Raw genomic sequence first — 21,741 nt, 5'->3', positions numbered from 1 at the left:
GAAAAGTTTTGCTTGCTTCTTGTCAAAAGACTTATTTTCTTGTGATTGAAACTGTGGTTATTTGGAAGAGTCTCCAATCATTTTGGCATCTCTTTCTTTGTTCTTGAGAGTCTTTCTGAATTGATTGACATACATAGCCAAATCCTCTTCAGGAGATAGATCTTTTGATCTCACAGTAGTTTTAGCTTCTTGGACCCCTTGGAAAGCAACATATTTTCCCTTTTTCAAGTTTACATCTTCCATATCAAGAGTAAGATAATCAAGGGCAATCAAACTATGAACATTCAATAATTTCAAACTTCTCACTCCAAGCAATATAATCCATTACATGGAACAAGAGAGGAAAGTTAGAAAAACCACCAAATTAGTCATGATCCATGGTGAGATTCCACTTAATACCAATAACCCCAATAAATCACTCTATGTATATCTAGAGCAAGGCTCTGATACCAATTGAAATTAGGTACCAGATGGAATATCCTGCAAATAAAATTTTAATTTTGCACAGTAGACTAGTCAAATGAGCTAGTCAACTAGTTACAAATTAGTCAGTGATATAAAGAGCAATTGCAATAACAAATCCTAATTGACCAATATGTCCAACTAATCAGAGTCTGCCCAGATTAGTTTCACAACAATAATTCATAAACTTGAACACATTTACATATCAGTTCATTATGCAAGCAACAATGACAAAGAATTTTGAAACAAAGTATGCTGGATTGACTAGTCAAGCTCAACAGTCAACTAAGTGCAAATTCGTTAGTTCATCAAATGCAAATCCACGAATCAAACTTAGTTCACTAGAAGCTATCTTAGTCAACAACAATTCAGTTCATTGCTCATAATATGCAGTGTAAACTAGTTTAACCATTGTGAATCCAAGGTGAGGATTTGAAACCACAAGGCCATCACATTAAGAAGTGGCAAGGAAGTTGGAACCGACCCACAATTGTCCAAATCAAGCCAAAAGGAGGATGATAAGCTACAGCTCGAGGAAGAGGAAAAAGACAAGGCCACGACAAGGGTAGAATAACCCTTGCCGCAGCCACCTAGGGATCCTAAATCGTCTTACACAGGTAAGTTAGGTCCAAGTTCAATTAATTCTAACCTTATTCCACCAAATGTGCCTTTCCCTCGCAGATTTATGCAATCTAAGAAAAAAAAGAGTGACAAGGACATTCTTGAGACGTTTAGAAAGGTGCAAAAGGTGCAAGTCAATATCCCGCTCCTTGATGCAATCAAACAAGTTCCAAAGTATGCCAAATTCTTGAAAGAACTTTGCACAACAAGGAAGAGGATTTTGAACAAGGAAGTAGTAAGGGTAGGTGAGAATGTGTCAGCAGTTTTACAAAGAAAACTGCCCCCTAAATGCAAGGATCCAGGGAGTTTTACAATCCCTTGTGTCATTGGCAATGCTAAGTTTGAGCATGTCATGTTAGACCTAGGTGCATCCATTAATGTCATGCCTTACTCTATTTATGCATTTATGAACTTAGGAGAGCTGAAAAATGATGGAGTTATTATTCAATTAGCCGATCATTCTAATGCATATCTGAAAGGAGTTTTGGAAGATGTTTTGGTGCAGGTTAATCATTTAATCTTTCCAGTCGATTTCTATGTGCTTGAAATGGAGGATTCGACCCATTCTCCTCCATTACCAATCCTACTTGGAAGACCATTCATGAAAATAGCCCACACCAAGATTGATGTGTTCAAGGGGACATTGGCAATGGAATTTGATGGCGACATTATTGATTTCAATATTTCTGAAGCCATAAGGTATCCTATTGATGATCATTCTTGTTTTTCTATTGATATACTCGATTCATTAGCACAGGAATATCTTGAAGACCTAAATAAGGATGCCCTTGAAATGAACATTACAAAAGGAATGAGACTAAAAAACGAAGAGGCAGGAATCAAGCACACTCACGACATGCATAAGGAGGTCCTTGCCGTGCCTACATGTGAAGAAGAGGCGGAGATGGTGGTTGCCCTTGAGTCCTTGCCACAACATATTGGTAAACATCCAATCCCAATTCCAATTCTCGTTTCCACTAATAAGTTGTTACCCTCAGTGATTCAGACGCTCTCCCTCGAGCTTAAATCATTACCAAATCATTTGAAGTATGTTTTCTTGGGAAATAAAGAGACTTCGCCTGTCATAGTCTCCTCATCACTCATGGCATTGGAGGAGTAAAAACTAGTTCAGGTGTTGCAAAAGTACAAAATAGCCATTGGATGGACTTTGGCTAATATCAAAAGAATTAGTCCTATAACCTACATGCATCACATACTTCTAAACGAGAGGGCTAAAGCAACTCGAAAGGCTCAACGCCGACTCAACCCTCCAATGAAGGAAGTTGTGAAGAATGAGATTATCAAGCTTCTTGATTGTGAAGTGATTTATCCAATTTCGGATAGTCGTTGGGTTTCACCAGTTCAAGTTATTCCCAAGAAATCTAGATTCACTGTGGTGAAGAATGAAGAGAACAAGCTTGTGCTCACGGGTATCCAAACAGGTTGGAAAGTTTGCATCGATTATAGGAAGCTCAATGTTACCACAAGGAAAGATTACTTCCCTTTGCCATTCATTGATCAAATGCTTGAAAGGTTAGCCGGTCATTCTTTTTATTGCTTTCTTAATGGTTATTCGAGATTTAATCAAATTGTTATAGCTCCAGATGATGAAGAAAAAACTACTTTTACTTGTCAATTTGGTACTTTTGCTTATCATCGAATGCTATTTGGTTTATGTCATGCACCAGCCACCTTTCAAAGATGCATGGTAAATATCTTTTCAGATTTTGTTAAGAAGATTATTGAACCCACTTTCAATTTTAATGGCAATATTGTTAAAGGAATAAAAAATTCAACTTTGAGGTATAGGACAAGGGTACCAAAAGTCTCTGATAAGCAATAGATTCTCTTAGATAATTTTTGGAACATCCAAATCAAACAGCCAAGCATGAGGTTAGGTCGTGAAAAACTAGCCTTAAAACAGGAGTTTGATAGTTTTAATTTCAATTTCCATCAAAGCCAGCATCATATTCATTCCCTTGAGCACAACCTTTAGGTCATTGCTAGAGACCATGAGTCATTACTTAGTAAGTTTACCAAAATGAACCAAGAACTCCAATCTCTTATAATGCAACAAAAGGCAAGTGACACCCTGAAAAGAGAATTGAAAATAGGTTTGGAAACAATTGATCAACATAAGAATAAAGAAAAAGAGGTTATTGAACCCATAAGACAAGAGGCTAATGAGCCCATGGAATAAATTAAGATTGAACTCTTAGAAGAAGATATTGAAATGGAGCAGCATTAAAATAATGAGCAGCATCAGCATCTGAGTGACAAAGAAAAACAAGAAAAATATGAAAGTTTTCTTAGGAATTTACCTTTAGATTTAATATTAGATGATATTTTATTAGAAGAAATTTCAAAAGCAAAATTAAGAATAATGCCACCAGACATGCAGAATGAAATCCTAAGCAGAGCATCACAGTTCATGAAAGAATTACAATTACAATTATAATGTGCTTTGTATCAGTCAATCTTTGATCCAAAATCAGGGATGAATATTATTACAAAGATGTATCTACCATGTCTTTGTGATAGTACAGAGAATTGTATTTGTAAACCAGAGGTTAGCATAGCTGTGACTAGAATTAACATGAGAGATTTTAGACCATGAAAATGCATAATTTGGTAGAAGTTACCCCTGCTTTACTATTAGAGTTTGGCTATCTTGATTAAATATTCATTAATCATATTTTCCAACTGGAATCATTTCCTGAAAAGCTTATGAAAGTAGCAAAAGATTATCAGGAAAAGTGGAACGAAATTTGCAAAAGTTTTATTAGTAGTCATCCAGATTGGTATGTACATATAAATAAGGAGAAAATCAGACATATAGCCATGATTAATGAAGAGTTCTTTAGACCATCCCTTATCTCTTCACATGGACTCCTTCATACAACAATATTCTAAAATTTCGAGGGATCCAAATGTTTGCCTTAGATGAGTTTGAAGATTTTAGGTATGATATGATATTAGTAGCAGAAGAAGAAGAAATGCATATTTACAGCAAGTCAAAAGCTCGTCATCAGCCATACTGGAAGCCTCAAAATTTCAAAGGAGAAACAGAAGATATGTATTACAAGGTGAAAGAAGATAGAAAAAGAGATGTAGAGTTAGTGGAAGGCGATGAACAGTACTGGAATAATTTGACAAAAGAAGAGCTACATAACATCGACAACATGATGAAAGCATGAAGAGCTGGCAGCAAATTAGCATAAGTTGAATAGCATCATGTAAAATAATGTATTTCCAGACAGAAATGTCAACATCATTGTGGATCACTTTTAATGGCATAAGAGTAAATAAATAAAGGGACTTGACCCATTATGGGCTTTTCATACACAAAATGTTCTTTTGATTAATAATGAATAGTGCTAGGCCCTTTTCATTAAAACTTTTTTTTTTTTTTTTAACTCTACTTAAATGGTTTTCGGGGAACCAGTCATTTATGTTGTTTCTTCTCTCAACTCTTCGCTTTTAGTTGTCTAACTATTGGACTATGGATCTTGATTGAATTGATTGTTTTAATCTAAACTATTGGTAGTGATTTTTTATTTAATTGATCATATTATTGAAAGAATCGCTTAGTACAACCAGATTAAAAAAAAAATAACTTAATATCATTACTATTTTGGATTGTGTAGTGTTGAGTATTAGTTGTTGATTCCGTTGTGCATTGTGATCAAATCCTTGATCACATTCTCCCTTTCAGTTTATTGAGAATATGGATCTTGATTGAATTGATTGTTTTAATCTAGACCATTTGATACAATTTCCAATCTCGCAGCAATGCTCGGGCATAAATCTCTTGTAGATTCCTAAACTACAAGATGTTCACAACTGAATAATATTAAAATTAATTGACTTTTTGTTCGAAAACGTTTACTCACAAAGACCATGGTCGCGCGTAATATTACCTAACGACGTAATATTGTTGCCGTAAGTTTGCGTGATGACATGTTTCCATTCCCCAATATTTTATGTGATGAATATGTCCTTCGTCGCGTAAAATCCTTCGTCGCGCAAGCAGTTTTGCATGACGAACTATATTTTGCTCGTCGGGCAAACGATTTTTTCACAAGCTTTGCGCGATGACATCTTTGCGACAAGGTTTTCATTGCATTAATGTTTAAGGGACAAAAACGTCATTGCGACAAATGTTTCTTTGTCTTGAGAACTGTTAAATGTAGTAGTGCTTGCAATTATGTCTCTAAGAAAAAGATTAAGACTGCTAGGAAGAGCATTGTTAATAGCACGCCAAATAAAATTCAAGACTTCGGAATAAGCTTTGATCCCCCATAAAATCTTCCAGATATTTTTCATAATAAAATGGGAGGAAGCGGTGGTGGTCACCGTGGTTTTTCAGTGTTGGAAAATCCAATGATATTCACTCTTTGAGGTATAAACCCCATTGTTGTTCCATGGCCAGAAGACATATTTTTCAGTAAAATGTAATTAAAATGAATCCATTCATTCCTTAATTAATAAGTATACACCCACATAGCCTATCACATTGTACTATGGGTCGTGATTAGAAGAGACGTTTATAAAAGAAAGTATACAATAACAACGTAGCCCACCAAATAAAACACAATCTATTTTCCTCTCACCACTGTTTGAGTTTAGAATGTGAAAATTTTAAGCGGCAGACTTCAATGTGTTTCCAATGTCGATGACAAATCGGTATCTAACATCGGCTTTGGCAAGACGCTCCATCGCTGTATTCAAATAATCAATTGGAATAACTTCGATGTCAGCTGTTATGTTGTGCTTGCCTGCAAAATCAATCATCTCTTGCGTTTCCTTTAAACCTCCAATGCAACTACCAGCTACTATCTTCCCTCCTGTAATTGCAGAAGAAAGGGTTGTTAATAAAACAATTATCCACTTTAGTTTTCATCCAGAAAGTATGTACAAGCAACTTTTCAAGCAATACTTCTTTTAATAAACAATATTAGTTTTCCTATATTCAAGTCGATTACAATATATGTCACGTCATAAAATTACCCGCGACCAGTGGAAAAATTGGAAGCTCAAAAGGCTTTTCTGGTAAACCAACCATTACAAGTTTCCCATTAGATTTCAACAAACCAAGTAAAGGCAAGAGAGCGTGGACTGCAGAAACCGTGTCAATAATACCATCCATTGTGCCCATGGCAGCCTACAAAAGTGAAATGACAACATATAGTTAGGTCACCTTAATTATCTATAAACACAGTGACCAAAACCTTGTTCAAGTCATCCAAATGCAAATTAATGTTTAAATATTTACCTGCATTTGATCTTGTTCACGGCTAACCAAAAATGAATCAGCTTTGAGACGATTAATCGCTTCTTCCTTCTTGTTGGGGGAGGTACTAATCACTGTGACCTTAACCCCAAAAGCCTTGGCAAACTTCACGGCTGCATGTCCTAGACCACCTAGACCAACCACACCAATATGCATACCGGGTTTGTCAAGGCCATGAAGTCTCAAGGGGCTGTAAGTTGTGATCCCAGCGCAAAGGAGAGGAGCAGCACCATCAAGAGGTAGTTTGTCAGGAATACGGACAATGAAGTTTTCATCAGCCACCATGATGTCAGAATAACCCCCATGTGTCATGGTTCCGTCGTGGTACTTGGAACCATAGGTTTGTATCATTTTGGGGCAGTAGTTCTCCAAATTTTTGGAACAATTATCACAAGATTGGCAAGAACCCACCAAGCATCCAACACCTACTTTATCTCCAACTTTAAATTTTTGTACTTTGTTTCCCACTTCTGTCACCGTACCAACTATCTCATGCCTGCATCACCAAATTCAAGGAAGAATAATGGAATATGACGTAGTTAGGAAGCATACAGTCTGATAATATTCAAATGATGGAGCTTACGACTCTAGGCTCCATGAAAAAGAGTTGATGCACGTTGATTTGTGAATACGTACCCGGGAACTAGAGGATAGGTAGTAATCCCCCACTCACTCTTGATTGTGTGAAGGTCCGAATGGCATATACCACAGTACAATACTTTGAATGTCACGTCCTTCTCGCCAGTTTCCCTGATATCAAAAGAAATTCGATTTGATTTTAGAACCAACAAAAGACCAAACTAAGATTTAAGACCGCAAATAGTCAATTAAGAATTTGACGGACACCTTCTTGAGAACTTGAAGGGAGAGAGAACACCAGACGAATCTCTAGCCGCCCATCCAAAGGCCTTCTTCGGGTGTTCTTGTTCTGGTGATTTCGCCATTTTCTGTCTCGTAAGTATAAAAAAGTTACACAAACAACTTCTAAAATATGAATATGCAACGTAGTATAATATATAGAATAGAGAGAGAGAGAGAGAGAGAAAGAACTAGCTACCAATGACGTAGTGCTAGTCTTAAGGGAGGTTTTTCTGTTGGAAAGTCAAGCATCCTTTCACATAATCAACTTTCTTGGCTTCTCTTTAATTGGAAATGAAATTTTTTTGGCTGACCAGACATCTTTCCCGCGAAAGTAGAGTGGTGTTTGATTATAATGTTCCCTAATTTTTTGGTTGATTACTTGATGGATCAAAAGAGCATTTATATGTCCTTTAGAATTTTTGAACTAATTTTTGTATGACCAAAAAATGCTAGTTTTGTGGTAATTGTTTTGGCATATTGTTTGACTCGAATATCAAAAGTATTATGTTCCCTCATGTAGTATTAGAGCTGCATCAATGGATTATTAGTCTTTCATTATGTGTGGTGGGACACCTCTTAAATTCAAAATAAAAAAAATAAAAAAAAAAGATTAAATCGATGGTTTTTAATAAAAGTGCTTAGAGTAGTGTGACAGCCCGTCCTGGATTATTTGTACCGTAGGTGTGAAATGACGTTTTTTCCCCTAGTGGTTATGTTTCGTTGTGTGGTTGTTTTGGGCATTTGGTTGGCTGCATCTGGATCACACACACCCACATTCTCATCCTCATCACTTTCCCTGTCCCGTGTCTTTCTCTTTCTCCCTCTCTTCTTCTTCTTCCTTGTATGGACCAAGATTAAAACCTTTGAAAACATTGCAGATCGAGGTGGAAAGTTATACCTTTGTGTTCGTGAGGTTCATATGAGTTCAACCATACCCATTTTAGGTAGGAAATCCTTCGATTTCACGTCGAACCATGGAACCCCGATTTTGGTCACTGTTCATGCATACGTGAAATGTTGTTTTTCAGGGAATTTGAAGCTTGTAGGAAGCTTAGTGAGGTCCTTAGGAAGCTCGGGGTGGTTCGTTGGAAGGATTTGGACGTCAGGATCGTGAGTTGCAGGTTTGGCCGAATTTTGTGAAGTTTCTCCGATGAGATTTCGTGAGTTTCAGGGCTTGAAAGTGGTAAGATTTTGTTCTACTTGTTGTAAGCTTCATTTTGGTACCAATTTCGTGAAATTTGGTTGAAAAACGAGTGAGAAACGAAGTTTTGAAGTTTTTTCGGTTTTTCAGCAATGGCGACAGCATCGGAGGTGTGCCAGAGAAGATGACGAAATATTCCGTCAATTTGGACGGAATATTCCTAACGGCATTAGGTTAACTTTAACAGAATCTGTTAGTTTTAACGGAATATTCTTGACGGCATTAACTAACGCCGTTAGCGTGCTTGGCACGTGGCCGCGCCTGGCCGGCGCAAAGGGCGCGTGAAACGTTGAAAAATTATTTTAAAAATATAAGGATGTTCATGAGGTTGAGGAGATCACGTTGGTGTATTCATACACCCCATTTGAGCATTGTATGAGAAATTATTACTTAGTTTTGGTTATGTGCTTTAAATTAACGTTTTTATAGTTGTTTCACATATAGGTGAGACCTATCCCGAGGACGAGCGCAGTCACTTGAGGCAAGGGGGTTACGACCCTTTCACATACCAGTGAGTGGGTTTTTGGTTTTCCGTATATACCTATATATTGAGGTTTTTCCCAGAAAATGAAATGGAATGTTTATATGTTTTAACATGCCATGCTTAGTGTGTGCCTATTTATATATACATTAGTAGTTGCATATATGTATGTTTGGTGCTGTGGATGCACAGGTAGTTGCATATATGTATGTTTGTTACAATGATGATTCTAGTTATGTGATATGCCTAGAGAGCTCATAACCTACACCTCCGGTGTTAGTGCTCCCGCCCAGAGTAGGGCACATTCCTTCACGTGATGTTCACCTCCCACACCACTCACTCATCTTGGATCCAAGTTAGGTGCACAGTCCTGTCGTACAGACCACTATAGGTGGTTCCGACTCGTAGGTGACCCGTGATTATTCCCCAGTCTTCACGTGATCGTAGCACTTGAGCGTATTTATTTACACCCAATCCTGTCGTACAGACCACTTTAGGTGGTTCCGACTTGTGTGCAGGTATAGTTAGTGAGTTGGGGATTTGAGCTCTAGATTCAGCCGTACAGGTCACGTTAGGTGACTCCTGCTGACATGTTATTTGCATTGTTTAGCATTACCTGGTTTGCTTACATTTTATGTAGAGGCATTCGACATGGCATATTTATGAGCATGTTTTCTATATATGTGTACATTCTATTTTCTGGGAAACTATACAGGTTTTACGGCAAGGGGTTAGAACTTTTGATAATGAAATGATTTTGAAAAGCTTTATTTTTGCCCACTCACACTTTCTGTTTTGCGCCCTTTTAGGTTCTCGTTTGGAATGCTCTTTTGGTGGCTCACGAGGAATCCACGGCATATCTGACAGATTATCACCAGTGTAGGACCCCCTCTGGGTGTGTTTAGTTAGTATTTGTTCCCTTGGACTGCACTAGGTTTTCTATGCTCTGAATATTATTTTTCACACTTACGTTTACGCATGTATGTTAATTACTCTATGTGTAGTTTGGTTTTTATTTGTTAGTACTTTTATTATTATTCTTAGCTTCCGCATGGTGCACATGCTTACGTCACCCTCACGTGACGGCCAACATGCCCTGATTTCGGTTGGGGTGTGTCAGTTTGGTATTAAAGCATAGGTTTGGCAGTCCTATATATTTTTGTGAGTGTTCTAATTGTTTTGGTGTCTTCTGTCAGAACTATGTGCCTCGTAGGGAACCACGTCGCTCTGTTGAGCCTAATTTCCCGATGTAGCTCAACTGGAGGAAGTTATCGCTACCGCTATTCAGTCGGCGCTCCGCCCTCCCTAGATGACTCCTCTGGAGACTATGTACAATTTGAAGTTAGATAAGTTCGAGGGCCACGAGGGTTTTGAGGGAGCTGAGCGGTGGCTGGAACATATTGAAAAACTTTTCGAGTGCTGCATAATCAGGAGGTTTGTCGTTTGACCCCGGAGAAAAGGACCGACTGGGACGTGTTCAGGCAGTTATTTCGAAAAAGGTTTGTGCTTTCTAAGTACATTGATTGCAAAAAGCAAGAATTTACCGAGTTGAAGCAAGGGAAGTTGACGGCGAACGAGTATTATCGGAGGTTTACTGATTTATCCCGTTATTATCCGAAGGTTGCTGCCAATCCGGGGGAGATGCTTTGTCATTTCCATTTGGGTACTAAGAAGAAATGATGTTTTATGGCGACCACTACCCCTTGCGATTCTTACCAGGAGTTATGTGAGATTCTGTTGAGGATTGAGGATTCCAAGAACATGCCCAGCGAAAGTGAGGAGGAAGAAAAAGATGGCAACCACAGGAAAGACGACAAAGGCAAAGGTCAGGTATCTCTCGGACCTCGCAAGACCCAGAGTTTTAAGCGAGGTAGGACTAGTTCCAGTTCTTCCAGCGGTGGTTTTAGTGCCACTGGTCAGGGTCGGGTGGTAGATTTGCTAGGGGTACTAGAGGTCAGAGGCAGGGTGATACTGGTAGAGGAAGGGCCCCGGTTTGCTGCAGGTGTAATAATCGACATTTTGGAGAGTGTAGGAGAGGCAGCGGTGGTTGTTTCACCTATGGGCAGATGGGACATCGAGCTGGAAATTGTCCCCAGAGTCAGCAGAGGCCCCAACAGTCTTTCTTGCCACCACCTGTGCCGATCCAGCAGGTCCCTGGCCCTGATAGTTATGGTCAGACGGGTCGTGATGGTGTCTATTATTATCAGGGTGATGCAGTTCCTTATGCCCCAGGGCAGTATCCGTATCCCTACGATCCTTATTCACAGAGTGGTTATCCCTAGTATTCGGGTGGCTATATGCCGTATCTTCCAGTTCCAGCGGGTGGATCTCAGTGGTACCAGGGAGGATAGCCTCAGCAGGGGGAGATTGCTGTTAGTAATGCAGGGTCTTCAAGACAGTCTGGTCAGCCCAGTCAGGGGCTAGTGTGCAGAGTTGAGGTGGTCAGACTAGTAGAGGTCGTGGTGGACGGCAGCAGACCCAGGGGCGTATCCACAATATCTCTCTGCAGGATGCTCAGAATAATCCAGACTTGATCATGGGTACGTTAAATATCCTTGGTTATTTTGCTAGAGTATTGATTGACTATGGTGCTGCATATTCTGTTATTTCTCATACATTTGCTCAAGTGACGCAACTTCACCCTACACCTCTAGGGTATGATTTAGAGTTTGCTATGCCTAGAGGGGAGAGATGTATTGTTGATTGTGTGTACCCAGGATGTCCAGTGATGGTGGATGATGTTGTTATTCCAGCTAACCTTATCCTGTTAGATATTGTTGATTTTGATGTGATTTTGGGCACGGATTGGTTGCATTTCAATCGTGCCAATATTGATTGTTATGGGAAAATAGTTACCTTCCATCGTCCTGGATTACCTGTGGTTACTTTTGTGGGTGAGCAGACTGAGGTGAGACATGGCGTTATTTCTGCTATGCGAGCAAAAATGTTGTTATCAAAGGGTTGCCAGGGATACTTAGCTCATGTGGTGTTGAACGATGTTGCTCCTAGTAGTGTGGAGGATGTAAGGGTAGTCAGGCATTTTCCTGATGTTTTCCCTGATGATTTACCTGGTTTGCCGCCAGACCGAGATGTGGAGTTCACCATTGATTTGCTTCCAGGTACTAATCCTATATCCTTGACTCCTTATCGTATGGCTCCTGCTGAGTAGAGGGAATTGAAAGTCCAGTTGCAGGAATTAGTGGATAAAGGTTTTATTCAGCCTAGTACTTCACCTTGGGGAGCTCCAGTGTTGTTTGTGAGGAAGAAAGACGGAACTTTGAGGCTATGCATTGATTACCAGCAATTGAATCGGGTAACAATTAAAAACCGTTATCCATTACCGCGTATAGATGATTTGTTTGATCAGCTTCGAGGTGCTTGTGTATTTTCCAAGATTGATTTGAGGTCCGGTTATTATTAGTTGAAGATCAGTAGGGAGGATGTCCCTAAGACAGCTTTCAGGACTCGTTCTGGTCATTACGAGTTTCTGGTAATGCCATTTGGATTGATGAATGCACCAGTAGCTTTTATGGATTTGATGAATCGAGTATTCCAGCCGTATTTTGATAGGTTTGTCATTGTCTTCATTGACGATATTCTGGTATACTCTAAGTCTAAATCTAAGCATGTTCGACATCTTACTTTGGTGTTGAAAAGGTTGAGGGAACACCAACTGTATGCTAAGTTTAGCAAGTGCCAATTTTGGTTAGATCACGTGGCATTTTTGGGACACGTCATATCTGCTCAAGGTATTTTGGTGGATCTTCAAAAGGTAGTAGTTGTGGAGAAGTGGGAGCAACCATGAATCGTCATTAAGGTGAGGAGTTTCCTTGGTTTAGCAGGGTATTACCGACAATTTGTAAAGGATTTTTCAGTGATTATTTTACCACTGACGAGGTTAACGAGAAAGGATGTTAAATTTGAGTAGGATGATAATTGTGAGCAAAGTTTCCAGCCGTTGAAGTATTGTTTCACTCATGCACTTATTTTGGCACTCCCGGATGATAGTGGTAATTTCGAAGTTTACAGTGATGCTTCCTTAAATGGTTTGGGATGTGTGCTAATGCAGCATGGTAGGGTGATTGCTTATGCTTTATGACAATCAAAGCCTCATGAATTGAATTACCCTACGCATGATTTGGAGTTAGCGGCCATTATCTTTGCGTTGAAGATGTGGAGACATTATCTTTATGGGGAAAAATGCAAGATCTTTACGGATCATAAAAGTCTTCAATATCTTTTCATGCAGAGGGATCTTAATCTTCGTCAGTGAAGGTGGTTGGAACTGCTTAGTGATTATGATTGCACGATTGATTATCACCTTGGTTGTGCGAATGTGGTAGCTGATGCACTTAGCAGAAAATTTCAGGACCGTATCAATGTGTTGTACACTAGTCGTGTTCCTCTTCTGGCAGACTTGAGATCAACTGGAGTGAGGTTAGAGGCAGAAGATCAAGAGGTAGCCTTACTTGCTAATTTTCAAGTTAGGCCTATTTTAATTGATCGTGTACTTGAAGCCCAGATGGTTGATGAAGAAACTCAGGAAATAATTCAAGCAAGGAATCAGGGGAAAATGAAGGACCTCAGAGTTCGTGAATCGGATGGCATGCTTATGCAGGAGAGTAGGATGTTTGTGCCAAATAATTTGGAATTAAAGAAAGCAATTCTTGATGAAGCGCATATCTCAGCTTATGCGATGCATCCATGAGCTATTAAAATGTATCATACGATTCGACCATTTTATTATTGGCCGGGTATGAATAGGGAGATAGCTGAGTATGTGAGTAGGTGTGCCATTTGCCAACAAGTTAAAGCTAAAAGGAAGAAGTCGTTTGGGTTGTTGTAGCCGCTTCCTGTTCCAGAGTGGAAATGGGAAAACATTATGGATTTTGTGTACAAGCTTCCGCGTACACATAATGGTTTTGACGACATTTGGGTGATAGTTGATCAGCTTAGTAAGTCAGCGCATTTTGTTCCAGTGAGGGAAAAGTATTCTTTGGGCCGATTAGCTGAATCATTCATATCGAAGATCATGAAGTACCATGTTGTTCCAGTGAGTATTGTCTCGGATCGTGAGCCAAGATTTACTTCTAAATTTTGGGTGGCTTTTTAGGAAGTTTTGGGTATGAGATTACTCTATAGTACGACATATCATCCTCATACAGACGGACAATCAAAGAGGACTATTCAGACGTTGGAGGATATGTTGAGATCTTCGGTGTTGCAATTTGGAGATGCTTGGCACAAGCGGTTGGATTTAATGGAATTTGCCTACAACAACAGCTTTCATTCGAGTATCAACATGTTACCATTTGAGGCATTGTATGGTAAATCTTGTCGTACACCCTTATGTTGGTCAGAGGTCGAAGAAAGAGTTTTGGTGGGCCTCTGAAAGCAGCCCAGGATCTACAAAAGAGCTTAGCGGATCGGCATGCTACTGACAAAGTGTATGAAGTAGGTGATTGGGTGTTTCTGAAGCTTTCACCGTGGAGAGCTGTTGTACAGTTTGGAAAGAAAGGTAAGCAAAGTCCCAGGTTTATTAGACCGCAAATAATCACCAAGCGAGTTGGTGAAGTGGCTTACAAGCTTGAGTTGCCTTCTGAGCTGGCTAAAGTGCATAATGTTTTTCATGTGTCTATACTTCGTCATTATGTTATGGATTCGTCACATGTGATACCTCCTCAACCCTTGGAAATTAATCCGGATTTGACTTATGATGAGGAACCAGTAAGGATTCTAGATTGGAAGGAAAAGGTTTTGGGGAACAAGACTGTGAATTTAGTGAAAATTTTATGGAGGAATCACTTAGCGGAGGAGGCTACTTGGGAGACAGAAGATCGGATGTGAGATTTGCATCCTCGGTTGTTCTTTGATCGCTAGTGGTTGGTGTGAGTGGTTGCTATGAATTTCAGGACAAATTTTTTTTAAGGTGGGTAGGTTGTGACAGCCCGTCCCGGATTATTTGTATCGTAGGTGTGAAATGACGTTTTTTCCCCTAGTGGTTATGTTTCGTTATGTGGTTGTTTTGGGGATTTGGTTAGTTGCATCTGGACCACACACACACACCTACATTCTCATCCTCATCATTTTTCTTGTCTCATGTCTCTCTCTCTTTCCCTCTCTTCTTCTTCCTTGTACAGACCAAGACCAAAACCTTTGAAAACATTGCAGATCGAGGTGGAAAGTTATACCTTTGTATTCGTGAGGTTCATACGAGTTCAACCATACCCATTTCAAATAGGAAATCCTTCAATTTCACGTCGAACCATGGAGCCCCTATTTTGGTCACTGTTCATGCATACGTGAAATGTTGTTTTTCAGGGAATTTGAAGCTTGTAGGAAGCTTAGTGAGGTCTTTAGGAAGCTCGAGGTGGTTCGTTGGAAAGATTTGGACGTCAGGATCGTGAGTTGCAGGTTTGGCCGGATTTTGTGAAGTTTCTCCAGCGAGATTTCGTGAATTTCAGGGCTTGAAAGTGGTAAGATTTTGTTCTACTTGTTGTAAGCTTAATTTTGGTACCAATTTCGTGAAATTTGGTTGAAAATCGAGTGAGAAATGAAGGTTTGGAGTTTTTCCGGTTTTCCAGCAACGGCGACGGCACTGGAGGTGTGCCGGAGAAGATGACGGAATATTCCGTTAGTTTGGATGGAATATTCCTAACGGCGTTAGGTTAACGTTAACGGAATCTGTTAGTTTTAATGGAATATTCCTGACGGCGTTAACTGACGCCGTCAGCGTGCTTGGCACGTGGCTGTGGGTGGCCAGCGCGTCTGGCCGTGCCTTGGCCAGCACGTGGGGGCACGTGAGACGTTGAAAAATTATTTTAAAAATATAGGGATGTTCGTAAGGTTGAGTAGATCATGTTGGTGTATTCATACACCCCATTTGAGCATTGTATGAGAAATTATTACCTAGTTTTGGTTATGTGCTTTAAATTAATGTTTTTATAGTTGTTTCGCATATAGGTGAGACCTATCCCGAGGACGAGCGCAGTCACTCGAGGCAAGGGGGTTACGACCCTTCCACATACCAGTGAGTGGGCTTTTGGTTTTCCGTATATACCTATATACTGAGGTTTTTCCCAGAAAATGAAATGGAATGTTTATATGTTTTAAAATGCCATGCTTAGTGTGTGCCTATTTATTTATGCATTAGTAGTTGCATATGTGTATGTTTGGTGCTGCGGACGCACAGATAAGTGCCAGGTAAGTTATGGTTATGATGATGATTGTAGTTAGAGAGCTCATAACCTGCACCCCCGGTGTTAGTGCTCACGCCGAGTGTAGGGCACAGTCCTTCACGTGATGTTCACCTTCCTCACCACATGCTCATCTTGGATCCTTGTTAGGTGCACAATCTTGTCGTACAGACCACTATAGGTGGTTCTGACTCGTAGATGACCCGCGATTATTTGCCCCGTCTTCACGTGATCGTAGCACTTGAGCGTATTTATTTACACCCAATCCTGTCGTATAGACCACTTAGGTGGTTCCGACTTGTGTGTAGGTATAGTTAGTGAGTTGGGGATTTGAGCTCTAGATTCAGCCGTACAGGTCACGTTAGGTGACTCCGCCTGACATGGTATTTGCATTGTTTGGCATTACCTGGTTTGCTTACATTTTATGTAGAGGCATTCGACATGGCATATTTCTGAGCATATTTTCTATATATGTGTATATTCTATTTTCTGGGAAACTATACAAGTTTTACGGCGAGGGGTTAGAACTTTTGATAATGAAATGATTTTGAAAAGCTTTGTTTTTGCCCACTCACACTTTCTGTTTTGCGCCCTTTTAGGTTCTAGTTTGGAATGCTCTTTTGGTGGCTCATGAGGAATCCATGGCATATCTGACAGATTATCACCAATGTAGGACCCCCTCTGGGTGTGTTTAGTTAGTATTTGTTCCCCTGGACTGCACTAGGTTTTATGTGCTCTGAATATTATTTTTCACACTTACGTTTACACATGTATGTTAATTACTCTGTGTGTAGTTTGGTTTTTATTTGTTCGTACTTTTATTATTATTCTTAGCTTCTGCACTGTGCACATGGTTACGTCACCCTTACGTGACGGCCAACATGCCCTGATTTTGGTCGGGGTGTGTTAGTAGTATAAGGACCTTTCTAGTTAAGCAGTTCCAAACGGGTTAACAAACGTCAGTAATTAGGTCGTAGAAATAAAACCACCTAAATTAAACATGGTAACTTGTTCAAATCAATCAAATCCTGATTATTAACATAGAGAGAAGGGGTGCTTTGTCTGCAAAAAGAGGTTATAAAAAATTAAAGTGCGATTCTCTCTAGATCACAACATTACAGCAGCCTCTCACCAATGTGTCTCTCATTGGACACATTGTGGAGGATGCAAAAGTGCTGTTGTCCAGAGTCACTGGAGTTGTTCTTGCCCACACTCGCCTACATGCTAAGGGAATTGTCCATCATTTAGCTCACCATGCCCTTCAGGTTGATGGTTTTCGGTCTTGGTTTGAAAAACCTCCTAATCTTATTGTTGACCTTTTGGTGAAGAAATGTAACGGTTGAGTGAGCTATTCATTGCCTCAACCGTGCTTGTTGTATTGGATGTACTGTTGTTGCCTTTTTCAATGAATATGTCGTTGCTTTCCACGCACATAAAAAAAACATAGAGGGAAACAAAGGGAAATGAAGATGTATTGTCACAATTTTTACTGTGATCTTAAGCCCCACGTTCGCAAACTAATTTACATCTACATGGGCATACCTAAACCAACCACAGCCACAAGGTGGAGAGATTTTTTAGTGTGATCGGTATACGGAGTGGTACACCACATACCATTATACAAATGATGAGATATGTGTGCTAAAAAAGTTAATAACTTAAAAAATAAAATTTCCACTTTTCTTATTAAAACACGTGGTGTCCCACTTGTGTTTCCGTCACAATTAAAATTGTGTCGGGTGTGCTAACATCTATTATCGCAATTTTTTGTTGGTGAAATAATGAAACTTACATGTGCACAACGATAACAAAAAAAAAAAAAAACACAAAACACAAAAAACAAAAAACAAAAAACAAATCTATAACCTCATTCTCCCATAGCAAGCGATGGATTACCATGGTGGTTAAAAAAAAATTTGTTCAACTCGTAATTTCCCGGGTTTAAACCCTTATTCTTCCTTTTAGTGTAACCCTATAGTAGAATTATTGTTTGTAATTAGATTAAAAAAAAATCATTTCCAAATAAAAGCATACTTGCGATTTTATTTAGAATCCAACATCTGGACCAAGTTGGCTTCGTAATGTATAATTTTCACACGAGAAGTTTAATAGACAACAAAATTGAGACAACTTAATTAAACCCAATTTCTTCCTTCAACCCGGCCGCAATATCCAACAACAGATGATGCAAAATTTAAGAGCTAGATATCAACGTGTTTCCAATGTCGATAACAAATCGGTATCTAACATCCGCTTTGACAAGGCGCTCCATGGCAGTGTTCAAGTAATCAATTGGGATAACCTCAATATCAGCTGTTATTTTGTGCTTGGCTGAAAAATCAATCATCTCTTGTGTCTCCTTCATACCCCCAATGCAACTACCGCCCACTATCTTCCTTCCTATATTTAGAAAATAAACGTTTGTTAATAACATAATACACCAGTTATAATGCACAATTACAAGGTTAACATCGAAAGCAAACTTAGAAAATATGACCTATCACCGGTTGTAAAAATGTACAACTAGACGTAGGTGACTACGAGATAAACTATGAGAACAGTGATATGCTTACCCATGAGCAAAGGAAAAACTGGAAGCTCAAGTGGTTTATCGGGTGCACCAACCATCACAAGCTTTCCATGAGACTTTAACAAACCAATCAAAGGCAAGAGAGGGTGGAGTGCAGAAACCGTATCAATGATACCATCCAATGTCCCCATGGCAGCCTACAAGATTTACATGACGACATATAAGATTACCTTGTGCTATACACACACACAGACGTAATCAATTTAAAGTACAAAAGCAAATCCTTCAAATAATCACCTGCATTTGATCTTGATCGCGGCTAACCAAAAATGTATCAGCATGAAGATGTTCAATAGCTTCTTCCTTCTTATTAGGGGAGGTACTGATCACTGTGACCTTAACCCCCATAGCCTTGGCAAATTTTATCGCGAGGTGCCCTAGACCACCTAGACCCACAACGCCCACATGCATGCCTGGTTTGTCAAGTCCGAAATATCTCAAGGGACTGTAAGTTGTAATCCCAGCACACAGGAGAGGAGCAGCACCATCCAGAGGTAGGTTGTCTGGAATGCGGACTATGAAATGCTCATCCGCCACCATGATGTCGGAGTAACCTCCATATGTTATGGTGCCGTCAAGGTTCCTGGCACCATAAGTGAGTATCATTTTGGGGCAGTAATTCTCGAGGTGGTTGTTACAACTGTCGCAAGAGTGGCAAGAACCCACCATGCATCCAACACCTACTTTGTCTCCAACTTTGAAATTTTGTACTTTGCTTCCCACCTCTGTCACTACACCAACTATTTCATGCCTGCATTTCCCATTTATGGTCATACTTGGTTAAACTGATATCATTTTCTTATTAGAACTCATTAGGACTAATGGTAAAACTTTGATAATTCCAGCAAGTTAAATCGAGGGGTAATTTTTATTTTATCCAAACCCCATTGCCTAAAAAAAAATTAAAAATTAAAAAAATTAAAAAAAAAATAAAAAAAAATAAAAAAGTTGATGAGTAAAAACTTTCAGATTGGTCTACCATCTTTTTCCTCCACTAACTTCTTTGAAGATGCTTTTAAATCAGTCGTTGTCACTTGCTAGCAACCAAATAAAGTCCTGATGTCACTTGATCTACCATCCTATATCATGGTTGTTCCACCTTAAATGGTTGCCACATGGATTTTTATGGCCATCAAATAATTACTTTGGCTCAATGACTGTATAGTTAATTTAGCAGTGTGCAGTATGCGTCTATAGTCACTTTCGTCTGTATTCAGCAATAATATTTACTAAAAGTACGGACTATATTGGTGAAGGCATTAAAAGGATAAATAAACACATTTTTTTCTTTCATTATAAACATTCTTATTTGATCTTATCCTTTGTTTTTATTTAATTTTTTTCAATTCAAAAATCAAGTGATCAACAATAAAGATGGATGTGAGCGTCTGAACGCCTATTGCCTAGTGTGTATGTGTGTGTGTGTGTAAATATATATATATATATATATATATATATATATATATATATTCAATATTTATATGAAAATACCATTTTAAATAGATGTCGATAGAGAGGCGAACTTCTTTACGAATGTTATTATGGATTTAGGTCATTTTACCAATGGTCTTTATTTATGGGGTAGAGCTATTTCCTCCATTGCTAAAAATACTTGTATTTTAAGGTATTGATTTCAGTTGTAACAGGGCTTAATTTCAGAGTCTAAACCCTACCCTAGTTTATTTCTTAAACAAAAAATAATATAAACAAATCTTTATAGCATGCTGCATGCACCGTACTTATGGGTTCTGTTTCTATGAATTCCGCCAACATAAACAAATGGAAAATGCTAGCATCACTCTAAACTAATTACATATCCTATCGAATTAATTGTATGAAATTTTAAATAGCACTTCCAATTTTTTGTTGGTTGCCCAATTGCTCTTTCTATCTCCGATATATCCGAAGAAAAGAAAACATATATTTGACTAATCAAACTCAAAGTCATGCCACTGAATTAAAAAGTTGGGAAGAAATAAGTACCCGGGAATCAGAGGATAGACAGAGGAACCCCATTCGTTCTTGACCATGTGCAGGTCCGAATGACATATCCCGCAGTACAGAACTTTGAAACAAACATCTTTCTCTCCAGTTTTCCTGCAATGAAATTAGTTCAATTTAGACATAAATGAAAACTCAGATCTCGTAAAAGTAATACTACCCAAAAATTATAACTATCAACTTCTTCGGTACTTATTGGATATGTGGCCCCTTCATCTTTTATGTGACACGTTCCGTGGTTTACAGTAGCAAAGTTTTACTTACAACCTAAATGCCAAAGTTTACTAAGATAAAAACAACCAAATCAAACGGTATTGATTCATATTTAAATCCAACAAACATTTCCGCACGTGGTTATACTCCTTTTGCACAACCTGTTCATTATGATTTTTTTTTTTTTTTTTAGATTTATTCTATCAAAAGAGCGACGCCAGATTAAGGTGTGCAACATCAGAAAATAGGGGAAATAAAATTTGTTTATGATGTTTAAGACGCACAATTAAACAAATTTGAGAGAAATAAAATCAAACGAAAAAAAAATATATGGGAGAGCTATAAAGAATAATAATAATAACCTTCTTGAGAATTTAAAGGGAGAGAGAACGCCAGATGAATCTCTAGCAGCCCATCCAAATGCCTTGTTTGGGTGCTCTTGCTCTGGAGTTACCACCATTTTATTTTTCTCAAAGTAACAAAAACCAACTAAAACTGAATCCACTGAATATTATGAGATAATAGACAACTAGAGCGATGGTGAGGGAAGGGCAATTGAAGGGAGGTGTATATATAGAGAGACGGTGACGATGGTACGGTGACGATTGGGCTGGCCTGACGTACTGGCTGAGCAAATCGAAAATCGTAGTGTCGTTTTCGTACATATTGCAAACTTCATTTCATTGGCTGGGATGGCAACTTTACTTTGCCTCTGAGAAGTGAAAAGTAATGACGTCTTCGTTTTGTTGGGAGAAATTTCCACCACATATTAGGCGTGCGATTCTAGAGGGATCGGTTCTATTGGGATTGTGTTCTCATTTT

At 39.0% G+C, this 21,741-nt stretch overlaps 2 protein-coding genes across 2 annotated transcripts; both read right to left on the bottom strand.

Annotated features, from left to right (window-relative positions):
• Positions 1 to 5,622: 5,622 nt before the first annotated feature.
• LOC137714725 (probable mannitol dehydrogenase) lies at positions 5,623 to 7,320 on the bottom strand. The gene is made up of 5 exons (XM_068453871.1): positions 7,223 to 7,320; positions 7,013 to 7,126; positions 6,359 to 6,872; positions 6,094 to 6,247; positions 5,623 to 5,930 (listed from the first exon to the last, which is right to left on the bottom strand). Exons 1-5 carry the CDS (start codon positions 7,318 to 7,320, stop codon positions 5,725 to 5,727), a joined length of 1,086 nt encoding a protein of 361 aa, XP_068309972.1. The 3' UTR covers positions 5,623 to 5,724.
• Positions 7,321 to 18,129: 10,809 nt separating this feature from the next.
• Positions 18,130 to 21,473, bottom strand: LOC137735498 (probable mannitol dehydrogenase). Its single transcript, XM_068474933.1, has 5 exons — positions 21,282 to 21,473; positions 20,689 to 20,802; positions 18,943 to 19,456; positions 18,689 to 18,842; positions 18,130 to 18,515 (listed from the first exon to the last, which is right to left on the bottom strand). Exons 1-5 carry the CDS (start codon positions 21,377 to 21,379, stop codon positions 18,310 to 18,312), a joined length of 1,086 nt encoding a protein of 361 aa, XP_068331034.1. The 5' UTR covers positions 21,380 to 21,473; the 3' UTR covers positions 18,130 to 18,309.
• Between the last annotated feature and the right edge of the window lie 268 nt (positions 21,474 to 21,741).

The sequence above is a fragment of the Pyrus communis genome, chromosome 1, assembly GCF_963583255.1.
Source record: "Pyrus communis chromosome 1, drPyrComm1.1, whole genome shotgun sequence".
Taxonomy (NCBI): Eukaryota; Viridiplantae; Streptophyta; class Magnoliopsida; order Rosales; family Rosaceae; genus Pyrus; species Pyrus communis.
Note: the sequence above shows the minus strand (reverse complement) of the source record. Positions and strands in the feature narration are given on the sequence as shown.

Coding starts and splice junctions, on each gene's coding strand:
- LOC137735498 (XM_068474933.1), bottom strand. CDS start 21,379: ATGGTGGTAACTCCAGAGCAAGAGCACCCAAACAAGGCATTTGGATGG. Junction 20,803..21,281: donor CCCTTTAAATTCTCAAGAAG/GTTATTATTATT, acceptor ATTTCATTGCAG/GAAAACTGGAGAGAAAGATG. Junction 19,457..20,688: donor GTCTATCCTCTGATTCCCGG/GTACTTATTTCT, acceptor TGGGAAATGCAG/GCATGAAATAGTTGGTGTAG.
- LOC137714725 (XM_068453871.1), bottom strand. CDS start 7,320: ATGGCGAAATCACCAGAACAAGAACACCCGAAGAAGGCCTTTGGATGG. Junction 6,873..7,012: donor ACCTATCCTCTAGTTCCCGG/GTACGTATTCAC, acceptor TTGGTGATGCAG/GCATGAGATAGTTGGTACGG. Junction 6,248..6,358: donor GTGAACAAGATCAAATGCAG/GTAAATATTTAA, acceptor TCACTTTTGTAG/GCTGCCATGGGCACAATGGA.